Below are 22065 nucleotides of genomic sequence, written 5' to 3'. Positions count from 1 at the left end.
TGGTGCAGTCTATTTAAATTTATAATCTAGAAAACTACTACAGTCCAAGTCCTTCCTTGGTTATGTTGAATGTAGTTGCTACATAAAAAATTTGATGCCCCCAACCTCACCCCCGGGTTGTGAAAATACAGGGCGTACTTTAGTATCGTTGGATTGACTACGTTGACTACAGTGCCTTGCTGGAATAGTAAAAGCTTAAAAATATATCTTTGCCTTTATAAGGTGTTATTTCAAACAAAATACTGGTGTCCAATTCTGATCATGCACACTTTTTATTTTTATTATCTGTACTGTTCTGTAATATATATAAGTTGGTATGATATTGCATTGAAAACAGAAGTACCACACTGTATCCTGTATGAGGCTCTTGTGTAAAGACACTTAAAATTAGAATTTATTGTGCCCTAATTGCGTAATAGAAATTAATAGCAATATAAATCAGTGTTTTTTTCTTTTTCCACTTTTCTAGCTACATGATTGGCCTTAGAAATAGACACTTGGTTTTTTTTACTTGAGGATATTATTAAAGTGGATGTCTAACCACTATCTGTTCTCTTACAGCACAATGATAGAAGAGGCATTAGGATCATGCAGTGACTTAATCTGATCTATAGGAAAAGCAAGCCACATCTTCCTTGATCCGACAATATGATAAACTCCAGTCAGCAATGAGTAAGTAAACTATTTAGCAAAAAAATATAATGCTCAACCTGAAAATTATTTTAGTGTCCTAAATACATTCCTGTATCATGTATTCCATTTTGCCAACATGAATGGTAAAAAAAAAACTTAGCACAATTATTTTAAAATATCTTTGTAAATTCAGCCAGAAGGTAGTGATTCCAGCCCTGAATACACAGAAATTATTTTTACATCTTTCTTGTGCTCTGGACTCTGGGGTGGCCTCATAATATTCTAAAATTGATAGCATTGCACTTGCAGGGTTTCTCGTCTAGAGAATTGCACCACAAAATAAACATTCCCATCATGTATGTCTTGATATAATCTAAAGGTTGTACTGGTGAATAAATTGATTGTTCTAAATGTATTGTAATTGTACTGTATTAATAGACTTTATTGTGAATTTGTTGACTTTCTAAGCAACAACTGCGAGTGAGACCTACTTGACTGAGTTATCTTTCTACAGTAAAAGTTTTGATTGAACCTGATTTTCATGTATACTCTCTAGATGCTTCCTCCAATCACATTTTTATTTCATTTTCCAAAAACAATGATGTTGCAGTTGTCTCCATAAAGGTAAGACACTAGGAGACACAAGATGCTTTGGTAACCATGATGGTTTATTATACCTTCAATTTTGAATAAATTCCCAGCAGTGTCACAATCAAAGAGTGGGATCCAGGCATGTAGATTACATTTGTTCACCTTTTCTTAGTCTCACAAAGACATGGTGGTTGGAACCAAAGATCTCAAATTTGGGCTCATCAGACCCAAACAAGTCTCTTCTGCTTGTTGCCTGTTCTTAGCAGTGGTTTACTAGAATCTATTTTACCATGTAGGCTGCTGCACACAGTCTCCTCTTAACAGTTGTTATACTTTATAGATGTGTCCGCTGCTCGAACTCTGTGTGACATTGACCTGGCTTCTAATCTGAGCTGCTGTTAACCTACGATTTCTGAGGCTGGTGACTCAAATGAACGTATCCTCTGCAGCAGAGGTGACTCTTGGTCTTCCTTTCCTGGGGCCTTCCTTATGTGAGCCAGTTTCTTTGTAACGCTTGATGGGTTTTGCAAATGAACTTGAGGACACTTTCAAAGTTTTCCCCATTTTTCGGACTGAATGCCCTTAATTTCCTAAAGTAATGATGGCCACTTGTTTTTCTTAGCTGCTTTTTTCTAGCCATAATACAAATTTTAACAGTCTATTCAGTAGGACTATCAGCTGTGTATCCACCTGACTTCTGCACAACACCACTGATGGTCCTGACCCCATTTATAAGGCAGGAAATCCCACTTATTAAACCTGACAAGGCACCTCTGGTGCCTACCGAATTTTTCGGACTATAAGGCGCAATAAAAATCCTTTGATTTTCTCATAAATCAAAGGTGCGCCTTATAGTCCAGTGCGCCTTATATATGAACCATACTTACAGACAACAGCTGCCTTGAACTGTGCACAGGTTTGCCACCTACTGGTCATTCATCCTTATAATCAGGTGTGCCTTATACTCCGGTGCGCCTTATAGTCTCATCAAGAGAATGCCAAGAGTGTGCAAAGCATTAATCAAAGCAAAAGGTGGCTACTCTGAGGAACCTAGAATATATGACATATTTTCAGTTGTTTCATACTTTTTAAGTATATATTTCCACATGTGTTAGTTCATAGTTTTAAAGCTTTCAGTGGGAATTTTCAATTTTTACAGTCCTGAAAATACGGAAAACTGTTTGAACGAGAAGGTGTCAAAACCTTTGGTCTGTACTGTATATCTACTGAACACTGGCACAATAATGTGCAAGAGGCCTTAAAGGTGTAGTAAAATGTTATATGTAGCTCTCCATTCCCGAATTTAACTGTGGATATCTCTGGTTCAGTGACATCTAGAAACACATTCTAGATGTTTGAAGTGTGCCCCCCTACAGTCTGTCAACTGAAGGCAGAAAGGAGAAGGACCTGCAGTTGTACAGAACTTCATCTGGAGGGATGACTGATTGATGCCGTACATATTTCTAACATATTTTGGTAAAGGTTATTAAGTTTTACTACTTTAATGGCAAAGTGACCGAAAAAAGTGATTAGTGATTTGTCTGCTAATTACCTGAAGAAAAAACTAATTAATAAAATTATTCTATCAAGTCCCACATGCAATATAATAAAAATAGAAATAGAAGTAAAAACTGGTATGCTATGTAAAGCAATTCCAAAAGAAGAGCATAACAGAACTGCAAAATTTGAACCTGGACATTGAGGAACCAAGGGTTTAATACAGACGCTCTATTTTGGTTGGTAGATGTAAGCTTCAGCGATCTCCAGAAGGACTTGCGAGGTTGGTTCGATGGTGAGATCACATTCACACAAGGTTGGAATGGAGATGTTGTTGAGCATGAGCTTGTCTCCCTATATTCATTTCTATGCAACTTTTCGAGACAGCCAATTCCTCACACATAACAATAGGAGGTCACACAGGTCTATAAAAATCCTTGGGCTGGGCATGTCACAGTGACAGTGAAGCTGCCATTATCGTCAAGTACTTTGCTTCACTGCTTTCATTTAATAGTGCGGTAAACTTTTCAATTAAGCATAAGATACACGAAGCAAAAAATACAGCATGAAATCTGATTCTCCCACATATTAATCTTCAATGACAATATGTGGGCTTTTATTAATGGATATGTTTGCTCTTATTATGAATTGGCCTGGTAATTTTGCAGATGAGGCTTACAGCAATGTAAAGCAGCATTTGAATATATGAGCTTGGTTTGTGTAACATTACTTCCCCTTCTGTTACGTACTGTATGAATGGTTTCAAGTCTTTCCCAAGGTGTAACAGGCAAAAATTGATAACATAAAACTATATATAAATTTATACAAGTAAAATCCATTTTTATATATTGTACATCCAGTATCCAAATTTATGCAGCAAATTGCAGATATTTGTATATATACAGGGGCCCTTGTAAATGTAGTGAATACTTTACCAACCCTAAAGATTTCATTATTGTCTTGCCATAGGTCTATTATGATCGCTTATATATTATGTAATATGGTATTGTTCAATACAATGTACAATAGGTATATTATAGGGAAAGATTTCATCATACAGACAACCCCTAGTTACAAACGGACCTCTATAACAGTTATCAAATATGTCTGCAATTAAGCTTATTGTTAATCCTGGTTCTTATGAGAATCCAACATTTTTAAAATCCAAATCCCCCCCCCAAAAAAAAAAAATTGGCTGGGGTTACAATGATACAGTATACAGTTCCGACTTGCATACAAATTCAACTTTAGAACAAACCTACAAAACCTATCTTGTATGTAACCCAGGGACTGGCGGTATTTGAGATTCAGAGCCTCCTATTTCGCTATTTCCCCCCGTGTCTCCGGCCTCTTCAGCGTGCTTACTGGCATTGGTCCATGACTGAGCTGCATGCGTGTGATGTCACTGTCCAAAGCGGGTCTCCGATCAGATCTCGGAGCAGAGATCCACGTTTGTACAGAGGCTGCTGGTTCGTACAATACAGTATTATAACCATAGATTAGTAAGAGTTGAATCATGTAATGGTCATATTATATGGGAAATTTCTAGTAGATATATTCAAGTATAATAAAATAAATACTATTATACATTGTCAATATATGAGTTCTGTGCCGTGTTAATTTAAGATTAATATATTTTCCTTTTTTGGTTGGATTGATACCCAGGTTAACATTGTCCATGTACTCGTACATATAAGCATAGTGTTCCTCATACAGTATTAACAGCAAGGTTCAAATTGATTTTATTATATTTTTAGCATGTAGTAAAATGTTAATATGTGTTCAGAAAGTAAAAAAATGTTTTTCTAAATTAAAGGGGTCTTCCAGGAATAAGCATAATTCATATTCAAATGGGTCACTATAATATAAGCTAATAAGTAATTAGTTGTTTAAATTTTTTTCCTTAGCAGAAAAATGTTGTGGACATGCCATGGGATCATGGGAGATGTAGTTGTAGATGGCGGCCATCTAGGGCAGTGATGGCAAACCTTTTAGACACCAAGTGCCCAAACTACATCCAAAACCCACATATTTTTCGCAAAGTGCCGATGCAACAATTTAAACAGTAACTTATTACTCCCAGCTCTGTCACAGGTTTAAATTGAATAGGCACCTGAGGACACCAATACAGTAGAAAGGTTGAAAAGAAGTTTGGATTATCATTGTAGCTTCCTTCCAGGGTCTTGGGCTTCCTGGGACTGCAAGAGGCCTTGTGTCCTGTCTGGCGAACCCTGCCCTGGGGTGATGGCAAGGGTGCCCATATAGAAGGCTCTGAGTGCCACCTCTGGCACCCGTGCCATAGGTTCGCTACCACTGATCTAGGGGATAACTCCACCTATTTTAGAAACCCCATAAAATTTTGTGAATCATTAAAACAATCTATTTCAGCTCTGTTTTGTGATTAATAACAATTTTTTGTTGTATTATGGGGGTTTTGAATCAGACATTCATATTTCTGGAATATTCTATTAAGTGAAAAGGTAAAAATATTTTGTACATATTCAACCTTCTTTCCACCCAGTTCCATTAATAAAAGATGCATATGCTCATAAATGGGGCTCTTCTATTAGCTAGTACACACATAAAAAGTAGACTGTGCTGGAGAGCGGGAGGTAGACATGGCTCGGAAATATCCTCTTGTCATTTTATGCATAAATATACATGCATTTGTACATCAGTAAGAGCTGTGAAAGAATCAAACCTCTATTGTATTGCCATATACAGTACTTTAATGTTATTCTGTTCAATCCTCCAGCACCTTGCACTTATTGACATCCAGCCAATTATTCATTTTACAATGACGTGGAGAAGAATACAATAACCAAAGTATTCACATAATGTATCCGGATTGTTAGAGACAGGAAATAACCTCCTGTAGTATTCAAGCATAATGTGATGTACAGTAATTAAATAGAATTTCAATTAATGGAAGTGGGAAATCCATTATTGTTTCATAAACCAGAGTTGTTGAGAGAACATATAATGAGGCTAATAAGAAATTATATTCTCTGAAATTCATCTTTATTGCATAAACTTGCGGTTATTAACACCAGTGAGTTTCATTTTCATTGTAATATCAGTGTATAATTGTTTATGCACTTCTGCAGGGAAACCCATTCTTTCCACTACGGTTCCCTGTAGTAACAGAGGAGGGGGGTTTCATAGGAGATGGCAGGAGCTCTATTTAAAATCATCATCGGAATTTATATCTATGAATTTTCTGCAGTTAATCTTGCTCACACACATTTCACCGTATCTCTGCCTTAGATACAATTCATCTAATAATTCATATCGCCTTAATAAGGCCTGAATTTATGTGCCCTACATAAAAAGTTTTAGCATATTTTTTTTTCTTTGACACAAAATCCATAATTAACATTTTTCATGGGATTTAAAAAAAAAATACTCTTACACGGCATTCCGAAAATAAGTGGAAAGCATGGTACGTTTGCATCAATTTCAAATGAATACAAACAATACCTATCAAAAGGATTCCCTATTGCATTATTGTCCTACACTACGGGTGAGCATGAATGGTCATCTCTTTAAAACAAAAACAAATCACAGATAAAAAAAAATTTTCAGATCACCTCTCCTATTGCATCCACCTATTGCAAAGATAAGCCCAAGACTGTAGATTCTAATAACAACTCATCAAACAATTTCATCCTTTATTTGATCTTTTTTAAAAATTATTTACATACACTCACCGGCCACTTTATTAATTACACCATGCTAGTAACGGGTTGGACCCCCTTTTTGCCTTCAGAACTACCACAATTCTTCATGGCATAGACTCAACAAGGTGCTGGAAGCATTCCTCAGAGATTTTGGTCCATATTGACATGATGGCATCACACAGTTGCCGCAGATTTTTCGGCTGCACATCCATGATGCGAATCTCCTGTTCCAACACATCCCAAAGATGCTCTATTAGATTGAGATCTGGTGACTGTGGAGGCCATTTGAGTACAGTGACCTCATTGTCATGTTCAAGAAACCAGTCTGAGATGAAATACAGCTTTATGACATGGTGCATTATCCTGCTGAAAGTAGCCACCAGATGTTGGGTACATTGTGGTCATAAAGGGATGGACATGGTCAGCAACAATACTCAGGTAGGCTGTGGCGTTGTAACAATGCTGAATTGGTACCAAGGGGCCCAAAGAGTGCCAAGAAAATATTCTCCACACCATGACACCACCACCACCAGCCTGAACCGTTGATACAAGGCAGGATGGATCCATGCTTTCATGTTGTTGACGCCAAATTCTGACCCTACCATCCGAATGTCGCAGCAGAAATCGAGACTCATCAGACCAGGCAACGTTTTTCCAATCTTCTACTGTCCAATTTCGATGAGCTTGTGCAATTTGTAGCCTCAGTTTCCTGTTCTTGGCTGAAAGGAGTGGCACCCGGTGTGGTCTTCTGCTGCTGTAGCCCATCTGCCTCAAAGTTCGACGTACTGTGCGTTCAGAGATGCTCTTCTGCCTACCTTGGTTGTAACGGGTGGCAATTTGAGTTACTGTTGCCTTTCTATCAGCTCGAACCAGTCTGCCCATTCTCCTCTGACCTCTGGCATCAACAAGGCATTTACACCCACAGAACTGCCGCTCACTGGATGTTTTTTCTTTTTCGGACCATTCTCTGTAAACCCTAGAGATGGTTGTGCGTGAAAATGCCAGTAGATCAGCAGTTTCTGAAATACTCAGACCAGCCCTTCTGGCACCAACAACCATGCCACGTTCAAAGGCACTCAAATCACCTTTCTTCCCCATATTGATGCTCGGTTTGAACTGCAGGAGATTGTCTTGACCATGTCTACATGCCTAAATGCACTGAGTTGCCGCCATGTGATTGGCTGATTAGAAATTAAGTGTTAACGAGCAGTTGAACAGGTGTACCTAATAAAGTGGCCAGTGAGTGTACATTATAGATGTTAAAAACAATTAAAACATGCCAAAACCACATCCAAAATTAACAATGGACCAGTGGGAATGGCAAATGTCCATAAACCACCATGGGAAAAGCAGGTAGCTGTCCCCCTACACACATTCGGGTATCCCAGTAGGCATGTGAATAAGGTACAATGGGTGACAAGTCATTTGAAACAACAGCAATTTCAATGGTATATCCCTATGAATGTAAACAATAGGTAAAACAGACAAGTATTGATGCCTAAATCTGTCTAGGGAAACACAAGGTCACAAAGTACAAGACAAAGAATAAAGTACATGATATCTAATGCTGATGATGCACATGCCGCTATCCCAAAATCTGAATTGGAAAAGGGTATGTCAATAACCATATATAGGGAGGGGAAGATAGTGTCCCACAGTTGCAGCCATGCGACTTCCTCAGGGGTAAGTGCCTAAAGAGTCCTGAGAGACAGCTTTTATTGTTCCTGGCTGACCCCCACCGCCAAACAGAAACGCACCTATGAAGAGAATACAAACGGCATGCAAAGTACTTGACACGCCAGGTAGATCACAAATACCCAGAAGTAATGGTTAAAATCAACTCTTGCGACACAAATAAGATCATGCGTACGTGCGATGTTATGGCTTTATGCGCATGCACTAAATAGTAGTGGAGAGTGGCGCCACACATATAATATATGCAATGCTGTTCCAAAGTATGCACACACGCAGTAAAGTAGGAGCACACGCAATAAGGTAAGATAGTCTGCAATCGGGATATCTGAAGACATCCGCCTAGAATTTACCTAAGAATATGTGCTCGCACACAAGGGTCCGTGATACTCTAGAAAATGTAACGAAGCAAGGTACAGCTGCCGGTGTTATGAACAAAGAAATAAGTAGTTATATCCTAATTTGTCCCCTTAAAATATATAAATACATTATCAAGATAAATATATATTAGTAAAGTGCCAAGTGCTAAAGAATATACATATCTCTTAGAAGCGAATAGTGTATACATTAAAAGTTATATGTGATCATATACCCCTAATGTGACTTCAATTCATAATATATATAACAATAATTAATGCAAGAGGCATCATATATAAATTTGGATACAATAATAATACTCAAAAAATAAAAAGAAGTGGGAAGTGCAAGTATCCCTTTTTTTTTTTTGGAGATGTATCCTTTCTCCTATGAGGTATGACATCATATAAAATTGTAAAATCAGGTAAGTCCACTAAAATAAACAAAAAGTTAAATACAGGCGGTTCCCTACTTAAGGACACCCGACTTACAGATAACCCATAGTTACAGACAGACCCCTCTGACCTCTGGTGAAGCTTTCTGAATGCTTTTCTATAGGCCCAGGCTGCAATGATCAGCTGTAAGGTGTCCGTAATGAAGCTTTATTGATAATCCTTGGTCCCATTACAGCAAAAAAAGTTTAAACTTTAATTATCACTGGGACCAAAATTTTTTTTGTCTGGATCTACAATTATTAAATATACAGTTTAAACTTAAATACAAATTCAACTTAAGAACAAACCTCCGGACACTATCTTGTACGTAACCCGGGGACTGCCTGTATATGAAAAAAGGGGTCCAGGGGAGAAGTCGAAGTTGTCGAATCACAAGGGGGCTCTGATGTCTGAGCTGTATCTTCCAGACCATGTGTAAAGGTAGACTGAGAGGTCGTAACTGGGTCCCAATATGGAGCACAACAGGGTGATTGACCCAGATGTTGAGGAGGCTGAAATGGATGTGAGAGATCAATCGGTCTGATGTTTCTATAATAGGACATAAAATGCATGAGGGAGAGAGGAAAAGCGTGGAAATAAATCTAGAAAAATATGTTACATATTTTAGATTGTGCTTAATGTTTGTGATAATAGTGCAAATTAAGGGGACCATATGGGTCCCATGACTACCAGGGGCAAAAAGAGTCCCCTCCCCCCCCCCAAAAAAAAGATATATATATATATATTATATATTTTGGATTTTTAGATAAATAACCCCTTAATGACCGCCGTATTGGGATTCTACGCGCATCAGAAGATGATTTCAGGACATCGGACCTCGCTGGTGTCGGGCAGTGATATCCGATCCCTCCTGCCTCTGCCCCAGGGTCCGGCGAGTGGCCCGCATGCTCAGTTACTTAAACTATACACTGCAATACAAGTGTATTGCAGTGTAAGGGCTTGAATAAATGATCGGATGAACGCTTGTTCAAGCCCAAATATGGAATGTTTAAAAAATGTAAAAAAAAAAAGTCCCATAATCTCCCCAGTTGCACTTAAAATGCAAATAAAGTATATAAAACATAAAAACACGTACATATTTGTATCACCGCGTCCATATTAATCTGTACAATAAATCTAAATCAATATTGAACCCGCTCGGTGAACGATGTAAAAAAAAAACACACAAAAAACTTCCCGTAATATACAATTTTTCATCAAACACCATCACAAAAAAATTTCTAAAAAGTGATCAAAAAAAGTTATGCGCTTTAATATGATACGACTGAAAAGAACAACTCTTTTTGCAAAAAATAAGGCCTCAACCAGATCTGCCAACAGAAAAATACAGAAGTTATGGCCCTGAAAATTTGTCGATAGTAAAAACAATGCGATTTTCTAAAATATTGGTAAAAAATTGAGATAAGAAATTAAGATAAGAAAACCTATGTAAATGAGGTATCACCGCAATCGTAGTGAACCAGAGAATAAAGATTAAATATTATTTTTACATTATGATCAGCAGGGGGGAAAAGTGCTAAAAATCCTAAATAAAAATTTGTGATTTTGTTTGTGTACCCCTTTAAATAGTTAATAAAATCTCATGAATAAGCTATAGAACCCCAAAATGAATTATTTCTCACCCTGCAAATAATAAGCCCTTATATGTCCACATTACAAAAAAATTAAAATTTTATAGCCTGTACATTGTGACAATACAAATCTGCTGTGAATAGCGCTGCTTTCATTCTATGCCCAGCCTTGCGCCAGTACAGAAGTTTACCACCACATATGGCAGTGATGGCGAACCTTTTAGAGACCGAGTGCCCAAACTGCAACCCAAAACCTAATTACTTATCGTAAAGTGCCAGTACGGCAATTTAACCTGAAAACTGACGGTTTAGTTTAGAATCAATAAAATGATACATTCCCGATCAGAGGTAGCTTCCCTCCCATTGCGTTTTATTCGCATTTCAAAACTCCTATACTTGTTTCATTCGTGTGACATTGAGGAAGAGGCAGCAGTCCTATACACACTGAAACGCCACTTTTACACCATTTTACATCATATAAAAGAGTAATAAAATAATAAAAGTTATCAAAAGGTCACACAGTCCTCAAAATAGTAGCAATGAAAACAACGGCTCATTAAGAAAAAAATCACACCTCCCCAGCTCCGTGCACTAAATTTATTAGCGTCACAAGATGGCGAAACTATTTTCTTTTTCGTATACTGTTTTAATTATTGAAAAAGTATTAAAACACAATAAAACCTACAAATCTGGTATCACTGTGATTGCATCAAACCAAAGAATAAAGGAGACAAATGATTTAGAGCGCACAACGATAGTATTAAAATCTACAGCGTCCCAGTACACGACATGGAATAATAAATAACTGAGTTACGCAAAAAATAAGCCGTCACACAGGTATATATATATATAAATGCACATATAAATATATAATATAACATGTATATAAATAAAAATACATATCTTACTTGCTCTTTGGTTGGTTGTCCAAGGTGGGCAAAAGTTCAGGTGTCTGGTGTTCCAGGGAGGGGGGGGGATTTTGGTAGGGTAGATGGGCAGAGGGTGGGCGGCCAGAGTTAGAGCTACTGGGGGGGGGGGGGGGGTTATGCAGCATCTGGAGATCTGGGCAGTGGGTTTATGAGGCATGAGTTCCAGGGGAGGGGGTGATGGGGGGTGCAGTGACCGGAGTTGGGGAGGGGGGGGTAGCGAGAGCGGCCGGAGTTCAATTGCAGTAGTGGGCGGAGAGCGGACAGAGTCTGGGCAGAGGGTCTAGCGGGCGAAGTACGGGCGGGGGTAGCGTTCGGAGCGGTCGGTAGCGTTGCGGTAGCGGCGAGGTTTGGGCCGAGGTGGGGTTTGTGGTAGCGGGCAGAATTCCGCCGGGCGGTGGGATTTGCAGTAGTGGGCAGGGTGTTCTGGGAGTTTCCGCGGCTTGCGGGCGAAGTTTTAGGGGAGGGGCGGGAGCAGGCAGGAAACCCGCGTTCCTCCGGCTTCTTCTGTTCTGCACACAGTAAGGTGCCCAGCGTTGGCAGCATAATGACATCATTACGCTGCCAGCGCTGGGATGCTTACCGTCCTGTGCGCTGCAGTCATCAGTGTGACAGAGCAGGCAGTGTCAGCGCCCTGCTCTGTCATGGAATTTAGCAGTCTCGGAGCGCGGCTCCGATACTGCTTAAACCTGAGTTAAATTCAAAGGACCCGCGTGCCAGCACTGAGGGCTCTGCGTGCCCTCTCTGGCACGCGTGCCATAGGTTCGCCACCGCTGACATATGGGGTATCACTACACTGGGGAGAAATTGGGCATCAAACTTTGTAGAGCGTTTCATCATTTTATTCATTATGAAACTGTCAGTTTTGGCCTCAATGTATTAATGTATTTTCCCCCAAAAATTCAAAAGTTTCTAAATCGCAGGTTCATATTGTAAAACACTTAAAGGGTTAATAGACTTAATGGAAGTTGTTTTACATATGTTGCGGGGTGCAATTTCTATAGTGGGGTAATTTATGGGGTTTTACTATCATATAGACCTTTTAAAGTCACTTGAAAGCTGAGTGGTCCCTCAAAATGTGAGTTTTGGCGATTTTCATGAAAATGAGAAAAATTGCACCTGAAGTTCTGCGCCGCATAACATCTTAGAAAAAGGTGAGGACGCATAAAATATCATCTCAACATAAGGCAGACATTCCGGAAATGTTAATTATCAAGCTTTTTGGGTAGTTTTATTTCCTCTCTAGAAAGCAGAACATTTCAAACTTCGAAAATGAAGAAAATTTACAAACTTTTGCCAAACTTTTATTCAGAACAAAACGCAAAACTTATCAATTACATTTTACAACTAACATGAAGTACAAAGTGTCATGGGAAAACAATCTCAAAATCACCTGGATATGTTAAAGCGTTCTGAAGTTCTAACCAATTATCGTGATACATGTCAGATTAGAAAAATTGAGTCTGGTCATTGAGCTGAAGACTAGTGTCGGTGATAAGGGGTTAAAATGACTGAATGACTGAATACTCACTCATCTAAATTAAGATAACCTGGTATAACCCTTCCTTAATTACAACCCCTCCTCCTCCCATCCTCCCCTCTAATACCTTTACTATTTCACTATGTTTTAGAAACTATATTTACTGCATGTTAATTAAAACTAGATGTAAAAGCTAAAAATTATTAGAAAACAGAGCCCATGATGGTATTTTGTTGTATATGAGTTGTTATATATATAATGTATACTGGAAGGACTCAATAAAAAGATTTAAATATGAAAATGTGAACCATTTGCAGACTTACTCTGACAACAAGGTAACGAAAGTAGAAGGAAAAAGGAAGAAGTGCTCTTCAGCGTTGCCTATAAAAATCTGAAAATAAAAGATTCTCATTAATCCCCCGAGGTGTAAGACACCCCAATTTAAAAATCCAACGAGCCTCCCTTCTCAGTAGCTCTGATGTAACATTGTTACCTCTGAATGTGGGTCGCACTATATGAAGTCCTGCCACCAAGATACCACAAGTCTTACCTGCATGTTTGTGTCTAAATGTGAGGCTACTGTGGAGAGTGTCTCACCTTGGCTGAAGTGTGACTTGACTTTTGAAGTCCTTTGTACAGGTCCTTGGATCCAATAAGGCCTTCCTCTGGGTGTCACGTGCCCTAAGGTAGGCCCTTGAGATTGTTTTCCTAGGGTACCCCCGATCCTGAAAGTGCTGTGTCTGGTCTTTAACATGTTTCCAGAAATCCTCCAAGTTTGAGCAATTTCTCCTACTCTGATGAACTGGCCAGTTGGTATAGTGTAGAAGACTATTGGTTGGTGTACTTTTCCGGTATAAGTCGGTATGTAGTATTGTAGTATGTAGAGTATTGAGATTCCCCCTTGGTCTCCCACAGGGACAGGAAACCACACTGAGGCGGAGGTGGAATTACCATATTTTAAAGCCTGGGTTTCCTGTCCCTGTGTAATTGATGGTCCTGCATCCAGAGACATCACTAACAAGGTCTCCTGAATTCCGATGCATGTCGTCAATCACAGAGGTAAAGGTTTTCACAGCTCCTCACCTTGACTTCAGTGTTAAACTCTCCAACTCCTTGATTGTATACAACCAATTTACATCTTACTTCAAAGTTGGTTTTCTGGATGATGCCACTACATTGGACCATGAAAGAAACAAGAACTAGAAGATGTCACGCTGCTTGACAGTCTACTGGTAGTGGTTTATTTGGCCAATTGCTGATGACAGGTTCCCTTTAATACGTTCCATACTAATATATTTTCAGAGATATGTAACCTTGATCAGTTGTATCCTGAATTCATTGTATGAAACCAATCTTTAGGCAAAACTAATCATCAATTTTTCATAGTGTAAAGACTTTAAAATAGTGAATTGAATAAAACTTTATGAGTGCTTCCTCCCAGGAGTCTAATTAAATTTATTTTAATTCAATTTTATTTGTCTGAAATACAGCTGGCATTGGATTAATTATTACAATACAAAACAATATGAACATTCAAGCACAATAAATGGTTTATCAGTGAACGATGTCAAGTGAATGACTAAAATCGTTCTGTATTATGTTGTGTAACCAAACTGTTGTGAAGTTTCAAGGTCGGCATAACATCTAAATTTAATTATCAGCAGCAATACAATCTACTTTAATAGAAAAAAATGGAAATGAGTGGCTTGCAATATACCTTTAAAGTGAGTGTTACTTCACCCCTGTAACTTTGAAATAAATTGAGCCTTCAATATTCTCTATCTTATGTTCTGCATGAATTGTTTTGTTAGTGCCACCATTTCGGGGGTTCCTAAACCTTACTGATAAACTATCTTTGTGGAGGAAAGTGGTGTCGAAAAAAAGGCCCATAACTTATTTTATTTTGTAGAATGTAATATTATTTGCTTTATATGGGATGTTTTGATATAAATGTAGAATTGTTTTTTCCCCATATTATCCCCATGACTGTAGGGACAGGAAGCTGAGAAGTTAAAAAACCTGACCCCTTATTTTTAATTTTAATGTACCGGTTAGGGGGTCCATTGCTCGACTCCAGTCCTCCCCCGATGTCTTCTCTCCTCTACAGTCTTCCCCAAAGGTCAGGCATCATCTTGTGTGGGGTGTCCTGGCTATGGAATTGGGGTTTGGTGTTCCAGTTGGTGTAAATTGCCATCTTTTGTGTGGCACAAAGCTGGATCTTTATGTGGTGTGTATGTTAGATGGCCATCTTTGGGAGGGCACTTTTGATGGTTTCACTGAAAGTAATGACAGTGAACTAGAGATAAGCATTTGGATCCCCCACATGTGTGTGAATGTGTATATTATATAGATAGAACTGTGGGACATTGTTGCTGGGGTGTCCTCCCCTAGGTTTGAAGTTGGGGGGGAAGGTTCTCAGAGGGCACACAAGCTATTCCATTGTCTTGTGGATGGTGCAGGGTGTTTGACATTTGGCTGGAGCGTCCAGACTGCCAGCATTATGGAAATGCTATTGGACCTGACGCTCCATGTGTAGGAGAGCACAGGACCTGTCTGGCTCTGCCCCACCCCCAACTGCATGATCGTAATGAGTTTAACATATTTTCATAATGTAATGGATATATTTTCTCTTACTCAGTTTGGACTGTTTTTTGCTTTAATCCTTCTTTATCTGGTACGTTCTCACTTAGTCTCTGGCTATTAGTTACAGGCTAATAATGTGCTCTTGAATGATGGCAATTATATGTGGCTATCTGTATTTTGTTTTTTACTATGTTTTACTGTGTTACTAGATCCAGGTTTAGTCATCGCAGACACTGTAACATGTTTTTATCCTTCACTCACTGTTGTTTCTATTACAGCGAGCGTGCACCGCTCTGTTTCACCTCTAGGGGAACCACGAGCCGGCCAATGCTTTCTCTCATCATAGTATCTCTTGTATTACATTGCTAGGATGACGCTTCCCACCTGTGACTGCACTTATGTGCCGGGGTACAGGTCAGCTGACAACATATTGAGAAAGCGTCTGTGAGCATGAAAAGGCCACGTTGCGCAACTTGTGGGGGGAACTGTCTAAGAACTATGGTGGCCATATATATGTACACTTTTATGGACTTCTAATATAACACACTGAGGCTCCTGTCTTTTTTACTGCTAAAGCTTCCTTGGGCTGTTAGTATAGTCAGCTCTGAGGTTTCTGCTGTATAATCATGTCATGGAGGGGAAAGGTCCTGTATTAAATTCAGCAATGGGGGGGGGGGGGGGTTCTTCTCCGGTGGTCTCCAGTATTACATAAGCAAATAAACACTCCACACACTGGCATTACTATTTGGCAACTCTTCTTTCTAAAAGATATACAAGTCATAACAATCATTTTCAACAGCAATAATCACCCATGTGCAATAGTCCGTATAGTCCAAGGTGGGCCATATATTACTCCACTCAGGAGGATGGCATCAAGCACGTCATGTGTTGTTTGGGGCGTGGCCCCCTCTTCAGACATGCGTAGTGACATTCCCACCACCAATATAAATACAGCCATCAATATGCAAATTATTCTAAAAGACACAGAGATTAAAATCAATTGGCAATGCAAAAATTTCTGGTTACGGCGTAGAAAAGGTATTATACACAAGTAAAGTACTTTGTATTCCCTAATTGAGCAAATATATATAATCCTCATTTCTTTTGGGGCAAGCGTTTCAAGACAAAAAATCCAATAAACTTCACATTGTATTTTTTTTTTTTTTAATAAAACTCTAATCAACCACTTCAATCTTTTCCAGCACATCCCTCTGTAATTGAGTCACATTATGCCTGGACTGGAAGAAATTGAGGGTGTGGAGGCCCAAAGAAATGCTCAAGGGCTCCCAATAACAGATAATATTGATGTTTCTATTGGATAGATCTCCAGTGTTATACATCTGCTCAGGAGGGAAGGGGGGGGGGGGGGGTTCCAGTATTATCTGTTCACTCTGGGTGTCTCTAGTATTATAGCCTGCTCTGGGGATCTTCATTATAATATGTCTGCTTTGGGGGACTCCAGTATTATAAGTTTACTTTGAGGGGGAGGGGGGGGGGGTCCGGGAGGGTCTTTAGTATTATAAACTGCTCTGGAAGTCTACATTATAATACTTCTGCTCTGGAGGTCTCCCGTATTGTAGCATGGGATTCGGAGCCCTCTTTGTGGGCACCCAGGCCATCACCCAGCACAAAGTCCTCCATTCAGGACTCAAGACCACTTCCTGCAGTCATAGGCAGCCCAGGATGTGCCACTTTCAGCATTATTTTAAAGTGACTTGAAGTGCAAGAGGAGCAAGGAGGTGTGGACAGAGCTGAATAATTATTGTAGACCCTTCTCCATACCTGTTAAGGGGACAATAGAGGGAAACTACAATAATAATCAGAATTTCTCCTTCTTTCTACTTTATTGGTGTCCTCACGGCGCCAATACATTTGAAACCTGCGAGTTACATTATTTACCTTAAATTGGCATTTGGCACTGTGTAAAAAATATGTGCCTTTTGCTTGTAGTTTCGGCACTCGGTCTCTAAAAGGTTTGCCATCACTGCTCTAGGGGGTCTCCAGCATCATTATCTGCTTCGGACAATTTCCATTATCATTATTATTGTCTGGTTTGAGCACTGTCTTTGTAGCTATGGTGTCTATAAGTTATTGTACACATGCAGTACATGCATGCCGTACTATAGGTTTTGGTGCATCTGGGGTTCCTGTTCTAGTGTGGCCCACTGAAGTTGAGCGATATGAAAACGCAGCCCTCGGACTGATAAAGGTTGTGCATCCCTGTCCAGTGGAATGATCACTCCTACTATATACAGCAATTTTACAGTATTTTAGTATATGGAGAATTTGCCATTTGCCACTGGTACATTGTTACAAGCCCCCATGGGAATTTATCATCACTCCCTGATGATGTCAGGGGAGAAACTATCCAAGCTGTTTCTTATAAAATACAAAACAAATCGCTCTTATCTGCTAATAATCTTAAGTTCCTGAACAGATAACTCCTATACAAAAAGTCAAAATAGAGAATGTGAAATCAGCCTCCCCTAATAAATCAAAACTTCTTCCTTTTAAGCCAAGATTGCATATTATCATAATTTGCATTAATGCCCCCTCAAGGTCTGGTTCATCACTTCAAGTTTGTGGCTCTCGCCTTTGACATCTCATCAGCACCCCAATCATCACAAAACGAATTTTGCAGGCAGTGTCAGGCCTAAGAAGATCTGGTCATCTAGTGATTCCACACAGAACCAGAAATTCGACCTGGTTCCAGAAAAACAGGAACATTTTCCTGGGTTTTCTTTTAGACTTTAGTTCTTTTGGACTCTTACACATTGAATGGTCCCTATTCACAGAGAAGTAAAATTATCCCTAAACTGGAGGTTGAACAAAGACAATCTAAGGAAGGGTATCCATTGGAACTATTTACCTACAGTGGGAACGGAAAGTATTCAGACCCCTTTAAATTTTTCAATCTTTGTTTCATTGCAGCCAAGTGGTAAGGTCAAAAAAAGTCCTTTTGTGCTCATTAATGTATACTTTGCACCCCATCGTGACAGAAAGACAGAAATATAGATCATTTTGTTAAGTTATTAAAGAAGCCACCATCATATAGACCCAAATGGGTGGTGTCTCAATCAGGAAGTGTTTTAGGATATAGTAACGATCTGGGACTTTCCTTAGGTAGACCCTCTCAAAAGAACAAGAAAACCAGCTTGTTCGATTAGCTGAATCATCCCAGGGATAGATGCCTGGGAATCTTTCCTTCCTTATGTCTAATAGCAAAAGCGCCTGGATTCTGAGGGGAACCTACTAAAAGCCAAGGGCTTATCGGGTAAGGTTGTAAAATCTCTAAAGAAAATTCATCCTAACATTGCACATATTTTAGCATTTCTACAGTCAGGATTAGGCTTGAGTTTCAGACCCAGTACAGACAGTTCCCGGTTACGTAGATGATAGTTTCTGTAAGTTTGTTCTTAAGTTGAATTTGTATGCAAGTCGGAACTGTATATTTTATAATTGTAACGTTGGGTTGTCATAAGAACCAGGATTAACAACAACGCTTAATTGCAGACACCTTTATAACTATTATAGCTATTTATTGTAGCCTAAGGCTAAAGTACAATAATTTAGCAACATCCAGGGATCCGTTTGTAACTAGGGGTCGTATGCAAGTCGGATGTTCGTCATTAGGGGACCACCTGTGCTTCAAATGTTCAAGTCCCTCAGTTCTTTTTTTTGATTACTCAGTAGTTAAACATTGATACATCTTTAGATTTTTTTTTAAACCAGCAGCTAGGATTTGCCCATCTGTTAAGTTCTCCTCCTAACATTGGGAGGAGAAACTGTATTACTTCTACACCCTTTAAGGATTTAGACAAAGTCCCCATAAAATATTTGACCCTTAGGTTATGTTCCTGGTTGCTTTTACTACAGCCAAAAGTTTAGGGGAGCTGTAGGGTCTATCCACCAGACATCCTTATCCATCGGCTTCTGCTAACAGAATCATTCTAAAATTAGATCTAGCTTTCTTAGCCAAGGTTATCTTTGATTTCCAAAGAGATCATGAAACTATCCCCCTTCCTTTTATAATAACCCTTCAAATTCCAAAGAAACAAAATGGCTTACTCTAGATGTTACAAGCTCCTCAAATCTCCAGAGATTACTACTCCTTTAAGAAAAGATGAAAACTTTTTTAAGATGATGCCCACTAGAGATGAGCGAGCACTAAAATGCTCGAGTGCTCGTTATTCGAGACAAACTTTTCCAGATGCTCGAGTGCTTGTCTCGAATAACGAGCCCTATTGAAGTAAAAAAAAAAAATTCCAGATGTTTGCAGATGTTTTACTTGTAAGAACACATTGAAATAACACTATTCTTCACTTGGCAGGTGTTCGCGCGTGTCTCCCACTAAGTTAGGAGATGTGCACGAACATCTGGAATGTGAAGAATATTGTTCTTTCAATGTGTTCTACACTTAAATTCTTCTGTGTTCACTGTTTTTAATGTTTTAATTCTATTCTTCACATTGCAGGTGTTCGCCCGTGTCTCCCCATAGGTTCGGAGATACGCACGCACGGCTGCAAAGTGAAGAATAGAATTAAAACATTAAAAACTGTGAATACAGGACCATTTAAGTGCAGAACACATTGAAAGAACAATATTCTTCACATTCCAGATGTTCCGAACATCTCTGAACCTAGCGGGAGACACGCGCGAACACCTGGAAAGTGAAGAATAGTGTTATTTCAATGTGTTCTTACAAGTAAAACATCTGCAAACATGTGTAATATTTTTTTTTTACAATAAAAATACTTTTATTCAATTAATTTTATTAATTTACTGCTCGATCTCGAGCCGGCGAGATACTCGTCCGAGTAACGAGCCGGTCCGAGTATGCTAATACTCGACCGAGCAGTATACTCGGACGAGTATACTCGCTCATCTCTAATGCCCACCTTCACTAGGTAGTTAAGAAACGTGATAACAGAATGGAAGGATCTGCTCTAGAGATGAGCGAACATACTCGTCCGAGCTTGATGCTCGATCGAGCATTAGCGTACTCGTAACTGCTCGTTGCTCGGACGAGTATTTCGCCCGCTCGAGAAAATGGCAGCTCCCGCCGTTTTGCTCTTTGGCGGCCAGAAACAGAGCCAATCACAAGCCAGGAGACTCTGCACTCCACCCAGCATGACGTGGTACCCTTACACGTCGATAGCAGTGGTTGGCTGGCCAGATCAGGTGACCCTGGGATAGACTAGCCGCTGCCCGCGCTGCTCGGATCATTCTCTGTCTGGATGCCGCTAGGGAGAGAGCTGCTGCTGGTCAGGGAAAGCGTTAGGGTGTTCTATTAGCTTACTGTTAGGCAGGAGTGATTCTCCAAGAACCCAACAGCCCTTCTTAGGGCTACAATAACGTTATACTTTTTTTTTTTATTTGCTTGTGGCTGGGCTTGCTGGCACTAGTAGTGCAGCTAGTACCATATTGTGAGGAATTAGCAGGGGGACTTGCTACCGTTGTGTTTAGCTCTTAGTGACACACATATCCACCTCAAACACCAAAGTGGGAAAATTTATTAGGGGTTTGATTTCAATTAGGCACAGTCTGCCAGTTTCTTTTTATTTTACGTTTATTTTTTTAATAACTCAGTGTCATCTCATCTTGCATAGTAGTGTGCTTTAATACTTGGCTAGAAAATAGCCATAGGAGAATCCAAACGGCTTACTTACGCCTACAGTAGCGTTATATATATTTGATTTCTGGTTGATCTGCTGGTGGCTGTCTTTGCTGCAGTGCATCTACTAGCAAATTGTGAGCAATTTGGAGTGAGACTTGCGACCACTGTGTTTTGCGCTTAGTGACGCACATATCCATCGCAAAGACCGAAGTGGGAAAATTTATTAGGGCCCGGGGTTGTATTTCAATTAGGCACAGTCTGCCATTTCCTTTTTTATTTTACGTTTATTTTTTTCATAACTCAGCGTCATCTCATCTGGCATAGTAGTGTGCTTTAATACTTGGCTAGAAAATAGCCATAGGAGAATCCAAACGGCTTACTTACGCCTACAGTAGCGTTATATATATTTGATTTCTGGTTGATCTGCTGGTGGCTGTAGTTGCTGCAGTGCATCTACTAGCAAATTGTGAGCAATTTGGAGTGAGACTTGCGACCACTGTGTTTTGCGCTTAGTGACGCACATATCCATCGCAAAGACCGAAGTGGGAAAATTTATTAGGGCCCGGGGTTGGATTTCAATTAGGCACAGTCTGCCATTTCCTTTTTTATTTTACGTTTATTTTTTTCATAAGTCAGCGTCATCTCATCTGGCATAGTAGTGTGCTTTAATACTTGGCTAGAAAATAGCCATAGGAGAATCCAAACGGTTTACTTACGCCTACAGTAGCGTTATATATATTTGATTTCTGGTTGATCTGCTGGTGGCTGTAGTTGCTGCAGTGCATCTACTAGCAAATTGTGAGCAATTTGGAGTGAGACTTGCGACCACTGTGTTTTGCGCTTAGTGACGCACATATCCATCGCAAAGACCGAAGTGGGAAAATTTATTAGGGCCCGGGGTTGGATTTCAATTAGGCACAGTCTGCCATTTCCTTTTTTATTTTACGTTTATTTTTTTCATAACTCAGCGTCATCTCATCTGG

General features: G+C 39.5%; 1 protein-coding gene across 2 annotated transcripts in view; it reads left to right on the top strand.

The window, feature by feature from the left end:
• The first annotated feature begins 561 nt into the window (after positions 1 to 561).
• Positions 562 to 22065, top strand: part of LOC140106228 (ropporin-1-like) — a 270178-nt gene continuing 248674 nt past the window's right edge. The window contains exon 1 of one of the 2 annotated variants that reach the window (XM_072130513.1): positions 562 to 672. In XM_072130513.1, the coding sequence (XP_071986614.1) occupies positions 669 to 672 (4 nt within the window). In that variant the 5' untranslated portion in view covers positions 562 to 668. The remainder of the gene's footprint in view (positions 673 to 22065) is intronic. The other variant, XM_072130511.1, reaches the window with a different exon arrangement.

The sequence above is a fragment of the Engystomops pustulosus genome, chromosome 11 (assembly GCF_040894005.1).
Source record: "Engystomops pustulosus chromosome 11, aEngPut4.maternal, whole genome shotgun sequence".
Classification (NCBI taxonomy): Eukaryota; Metazoa; Chordata; class Amphibia; order Anura; family Leptodactylidae; genus Engystomops; species Engystomops pustulosus.
This window is presented reverse-complemented; position numbering and strand designations above follow the sequence as displayed.